At 37.7% G+C, this 6,347-nt stretch overlaps 1 protein-coding gene across 2 annotated transcripts in view; it reads right to left on the reverse strand.

Annotated features, from left to right (window-relative positions):
• Positions 1-2,328: 2,328 nt before the first annotated feature.
• The window catches only part of LOC122064972 (receptor-like protein 15), a 4,820-nt gene continuing 801 nt past the window's right edge, over positions 2,329-6,347 (reverse strand). The window contains exons 3-7 of one of the 2 annotated variants that reach the window (XM_042628763.1): positions 5,882-6,037; positions 5,562-5,639; positions 5,282-5,437; positions 5,086-5,157; positions 2,329-4,702 (exon numbers count right to left, since the gene is read on the reverse strand). In XM_042628763.1, coding sequence (XP_042484697.1) covers positions 2,508-4,702; positions 5,086-5,157; positions 5,282-5,437; positions 5,562-5,639; positions 5,882-6,037 — 2,657 coding nt within the window. In that variant the 3' untranslated portion in view covers positions 2,329-2,507. The remainder of the gene's footprint in view (positions 4,703-5,085; positions 5,158-5,281; positions 5,438-5,561; positions 5,640-5,881; positions 6,038-6,347) is intronic. The other variant, XM_042628764.1, reaches the window with a different exon arrangement.

The following is a 6,347-nucleotide window of genomic DNA, read 5'->3' on the forward strand; positions in this document are numbered from 1 at the left end:
TGGGCCAAAATATTATCCTCTCTATCTAGGAATATGGTGGAAACAACTAGAATCAAACTTAACCTGAAGGATTTTGATATGATTAACAAGTGATAATCTCCAAAGGAGGCTGGCAACGATGAGGCAACAAACATAGACTCAAAGAGAGGCATTCAAAGTGCAAGATCGCATGTCTGTTGCCTACATGGAGAGCAGATCTCATACCTAGTGGGAGAGCTAGGGCCTAACCCACCATTGCAAAAGTAGGAGCCACTTTTGCCTTCTTTGGAGTAGAAAAACTCTCTTCTACCACCACGAGGCATCATCCACTATCTCAAAACTATCCCAGTTGTCTTAATGGAATTTCCAACCCTCACTTTCACTAGCCTTCACCCTCTCTACCTTTAAAAGAACAAATGGTTCATTCTTCTTTTCACAAGGAAGGTAACTCTTATACTACTTCCTTTTTAGCAAAAAGGACCAATTGTGCAAGACGACAGCAACCCCACCCCCACTCTGCCCCTTTGACTAACCACCATTAATCCCGTTAACCTCTTTACTTTTCCAATTGAAAAATTTACCAGGCATCTTCTTAAATGACCCTGGCCCCATTACCATCATCTCTACTGCCCTTGTATTTCAAATACCTCAAACAGGCCATGCCTGAAAGCCAAATCAAGGTTCCTGATCCAAAACTGAACCACCTCTCTACTCAAAAAATCACTTTAGGCGAGGAGGAATAACACCTACACCACCAATGTCTTATGCTTATGGCTAACCTCACCGGGCTCTTGATGAGAAAGGGGATCTTGATCAAGGAAAATCATCTTCGAACACCTTGACCGATGCCTTTGCTCCCACCTTTGGACATCCATCTGGAACCATGCATGCCTCTAATTACTCCTATCAATTTGATCAGACCATACACCTATTCTGCTTAACACATCTCCACCTATATCTCCACCTATTCTGCTTTAATCTATCCCCCCCCCCCCCTCCAAAGAGTAAATCCATGCAGTTACCTTCAGTATGGATTCCCATAAAGCTCTTGGTGTAGAAGGTATGCCGACAACCATGTACTGGACCTTTTTGATCAAACCTAATATCATTTCCTTATTAAATTTTTTATCTTATGAAATTCTCTCCTTTGGAGTCAATCACACGCTCATTACCCTGATCCCCAAAAGGGAAAGGCTCTTGTGAGATTGTGGCTTTTAGACGTATCAGTCGCTACAATGTTTCCTATACGATCATTACAAAGATTCTCTCATTGAGACTTAAACCCCTCAGTCTTTTTATCTTTCCCTTTTAAGCCACCTTATCTGTGACAACATCAATATCATGGCCCATAAGATCCTTCGCCATAAAAAAATGGAGAAGGGGAAGGGGAAGGGGAAGGGGAAGGGGAAGAGGAAGGGGAAGGGGAAGAGGGGGGGGGGGGTTCTAAAATTAGACATGTCCAAAGCCTATGGTATTGTTGGAATGGGGATTTGTTAGGGACATTTTTTTATTTTTAGTCTTTGATAATTAGTGTAACCTCATCTGCCACCTTTTCCACTGTTCTTTCTCAATCAAGCATGAAGAAGCTCCTTACCTCCTATAAGAATCGGATAAAGATGCCCTCTAAGCCCCTACATCTTTGTCACTACGATGATATTCTCACTCGACTCCTCAATAACTATATGGATCTCAATCTCTTCAAAGGTATCAAGATTGCTAGAAATGCTTTAGAAATAAACCACTTACTGTACGCAGATGATACCTTTCTCTTTTGCCGAGCAACCTATGAGGAATTTTCCCAGTGAGGCGTGAGGGTTTAACTGACCTTTTCTTCTGTGTCCGAAACCCCTTCCAGTTATTGAGGCATGAATAGAAGTGCAAGTGGGGTCATCCTTCCCTTCCCGACAAAATACAATTGCTATCCAATATTCATTAGTACAAGAGCTCTCATGTGCCTCATCTGTACAGTTATAAGAGGAAATTTTTAGGGGATGATTATAACAAATCCCTAATAAGGAGTCAGGACTGATCCAATCCTAATACATAGATAAGGCCCAAGGATAAAAATATAATAAAAATTGATTATTTTATAAAAAAAAAAAAGCAGGGGCAAAAAATTTACCCGATATGATCTGATCCAACCTGATTTGGATCAATATTAGCCTTCACCAATCCCAAGTTATAGAACCTTGATTGGGATTGAATTGGAGGCCATCATGCACGGTTTTACATAAATAAATAAAAATAAAAAAAGAGAGTAATGATTGACCATGAGAATCAAAGGCAGGTAGAATTTACAACTCATAAGCCATGTTAAAGGATTTGAAGGCATTAGAAAGAAATAATAATAAAAAAAAGGGCATCCTTTAATTTATTTTCCATCCCCCACATAGCGAATGAGAAATTGGATCCGAGACATTCACTCCCACGGGCTATTATTACATGGTTTCACTCTCTTAATCAAGATTATACATTGTACCAAAAAAAAAAGATTATACATATTATAAAACAAGATAGAGGAAACTATCTTAAGTAGATGCACGGATGACTAACTTGTACCAGGTATCACACACAAATTCATGACATGAATCGATACATTGCTCAATGAAACGGAACCACATTCTCCGCCAATAAGGATTGATGTAGAGAACTGCTGCAAATCCAAACAAGGTAATGACATAGGAAGCGGCAAAACTTGCATATAAAGCACTGATGTCGATATCATAATCATCATCATCATCATTCCTAACTCCAATTGAAGGTACTGTTGATGAACAATCTCTTGGTAATGGTGGACCACAAAGGAATGGGTTGCCTTCATAACTGGTGCTTGTGAACGTCCCAAATTGTGCCTTCATCTCTGGTAGCTTACCAGATAAGTTGTTGTGTGCCACAGTGAAGACCTCCAATGAGCATAGTATGGATAATTCTGAAGGGATCTCCCCACTCAGGTTGTTGTAGGAAAGGTCTAAACTCTCTACTTGGGTTAGGTTTGACAAGGTTCTTGGAATGGGTCCAGTTAGCTGATTGTGAGACAAGTTTAAATCAATAATTCCTTCTAGTTCTCCTATTTCAGATGGGATGCCATTTGTTAAGTTATTACAGGATAAATCTAATGCAGACAACAAATTAAGACTGATACCTTTGTAAGAGTCGGACCTTTTTTTCATAATGAGCTCAACCTCTTCTAATGGAGTCAATCTCCTGCTATTCTCTTCATAATAACCGAGGAGAGAAACTTCAATGGAACTGTAGAAAAAATGGTCGAAAAAATCAATTTGATCAAGGATTTCAAGTGTTGCGCCTCTCCCAAACGAAATGTTATTCAAACATTGTGGTATTGATCCAGAAAGGGCATTATGGGAAAGATCCATTACATATATCCTCGACAATTGGCAAATGTAATTCGGTATTGAACCACTGAAATGATTTTGTTTCAAGCGAAGAACTGTCAAATCAGAAAGGCCACCTATCCAGTTTGGCATAACACCATATAAGTCATTATCTCCAATGTCCAATGTCAAAAGAGATGAATCATTGAAACGTAGAGTTGGTGGTGGAGTCCTAGTGAACCTATTCCCTTCCAGGTGTAGATGTTGTAAAGTTGTTGAGTTCAATATTGATGGTATTGAACCCAAAAGTAAATTTTGGGAAAGGTCAATGAACTCGACTTGCTGAAGCTTATAAAACTCAACTGGGATGTTTCCTTGTAAAGAATTACCCCGCATGACGAGTGTGTACAGGTTTGTGAGGTTACCAATCCAATTAGGTATTCTTCCTCTTATCCAATTGTTTCCAATATCCAGAAATTTTAATTCAGAGAATTTGGACAACCCAGTTAAGATATTTCCCGAGAATGAGTTGTTGTCCAAATATAATCCTATCAATTGAGTCCAATTGAAATATGGAGGAAGTATTTCACCCTGCAATCTATTATTTGAAAGTAATAAAAAAAGCAGGTTATTGCAACTTGTGGCCATCTCTACTGGAATTTCTCCTGAGAAATTATTATTGGCCAGATCTAAATATTTCAACCTTTTCATGTTAGCTATTGATGAAGGAACGCCACCCTCAAAGTAATTGTGGGATAGATTCAAGTTCTCTATGTTTGGTAAGATCCTTCCGATGCTTTCTTGAAGCAGTCCATTGATGCCATTGTTCGAAATGTCTATAGAGTATGCAGCCTTGTGGACAATATTGGATGGTAGGACAATATGACCACTCAATGAATTATTTCTCAGGATTAGAACTCCTAACATTTTATTGTTCTCCAGCAACCAATTGGGGAAAGTTCCGCTGAGGTTGTTACTGGAGAGATCAACCTGTCTCAAGTTGTATTGGTTATTGAGAAATCTTGGAATAACATTGAGATTGTTGTTTGACAAAAGAAGTGCCTTCAATTGGAATGGAGGAACCCAAGAAGGATATTCAGTTTCCACTTTGAATTTGTCTCCAGCACAACAAAGGTCAATTGATTCAAGGTTGGAATGGTTAGCAAAGGAGATGAATGGGAACAGGCCATCAAAATCATTAAAGCTCAAAGAAATGGAAACGAGGGATGTTAGGCTGGGTATGAGAGATGAGGGGATGCTTCCATTTAAATGGTTATATGACAGATCTAACTTCCTGAGAGTTGTTAAATTTTTGAGACATGGAGGAAGAACCCCTTCAAAATCATTCCGACTAAGATCTAACTCATGAAGGTTCCTCAATTGACACAAGCCTGCAGCCGCATTAAGAAAATTAATCAAGTCAAGTCAAGTCAAGTCAAACATCTCTATATAAATTAATGAAGTCAAGCCGCTTAAGGTCTCTGATTAAATCTTAAGCCTAATTAATATGTAATTAATAAGCTTGGAAATATCTCCAACAACCTTTCTCTGTTTAGACTCTGTTTTGGCCTACCTTGGACCATCAGTAAAAATTTTAAGAAAGATTTGCCCTTCTAAACGAAGGAATTTAGCCTTGTGTTTTCCTCCGACCACCTCTGTTTTCACTTGTTTTTCTGTTTGTTTCTTTGTTGGTGAAATGTAAATAATCAATAATGAGATGTTAATTAGTGGACTAAAGGGACCAATTGAAGAGCACATTACTCAATTTTCTTACCTGGGAGTGTCCCATTAATGAAATTAAAACTCAGATCCAATGACTGCAACATATGCATATTAGATAAGAATTCTGCACCCAATATAAAAGTAAAAGTAAATAAGGAAATAATTAATGTCAAAATGCATACTTTGGTCTAAAGAGTGGCATACAGAACATTTCTTGAATTGTCTCAATTGTACAAGGAGTAACATACCTTCAAAATATGAAGATCCTTCGAGATTGTTGGCAGAAAGGGACAATTTCCTAAGGGACTTGACAGTACCCAAAGATGGAAGGATGCTGTTATTTAAGAAATTATGTGAAAGGTCAAGGACCTCTAGCATTTGTAATCCACCAAATCTTTTGAAACCTGCAATTAAGATCATATATTATAGAGAGAGAAAAATGGTGAATGAGACACCTGATCAGTTTGTTCAAATTCAAGAAGTTTTGGATCTAAATGAGTGTAAACTGTTTCACTTATTTTTACGTACCTTGGATTATTTGCAAGGAGGCTTCAATTGCATTAAAACTCAAATCCAATGATTGCAAGTTATGTAAATTCGCTAGTTCTGCATACAACCAAAAAAACAAAGAGGGCACTGCCATTGCATACTTTAATCTAAAGAGGGCACATACGTAGCATTACCGTATCCCTTCATGCTCAATCGACTATGATAAATATAGAATTAATATGTATTTATTTATAATATAAAGAATTGGACTCTCACCAAAACAGTTAAATAAATAAAAAGAGAAAGGTGTCTGGATATAGATGTATCAAGTAAACATAGAAGTGCGAGGAATAACGTACCTTCAAAATGTGAAGATCCTTCAAGATTGTTGCCGGAAAGAGACAATTTCCTAAGGGACTTAAGCGTACCCAAAGATTGAAGAACGCTATCGTTGAAGAGATTTCCACTCAGGTCTAGGACCTCTAGCTTTCCCAATCCAACCAATCTTTTAAATCCTGGAAGATCACACATCGTATACATGCATGATTAATTGATTAATATGAGAGAGAGAGAGAGAGAGATTTTGAACTCAAATCCAATGATTGTAAGTTATGCAAATCCGCTAGTTCTGCATACAACCAAAAAAAAAAAAAAAAAAAACAATCCAATAAAGCAAAAGTAGGGAAACACTCCCATTGCATACTTTAATCTAAAGAGGGCACATACGTAGCATTACCGTATCCCTTCATGCTCAATCGACTATGATAAATATAGAATTAATATGTATTTATTTATAATATAAAGAATTGGACTCTCACCAAAACA

The sequence above is a fragment of the Macadamia integrifolia genome, unplaced genomic scaffold (assembly GCF_013358625.1).
Source record: "Macadamia integrifolia cultivar HAES 741 unplaced genomic scaffold, SCU_Mint_v3 scaffold1843, whole genome shotgun sequence".
Lineage (NCBI taxonomy): Eukaryota > Viridiplantae > Streptophyta > Magnoliopsida > Proteales > Proteaceae > Macadamia > Macadamia integrifolia.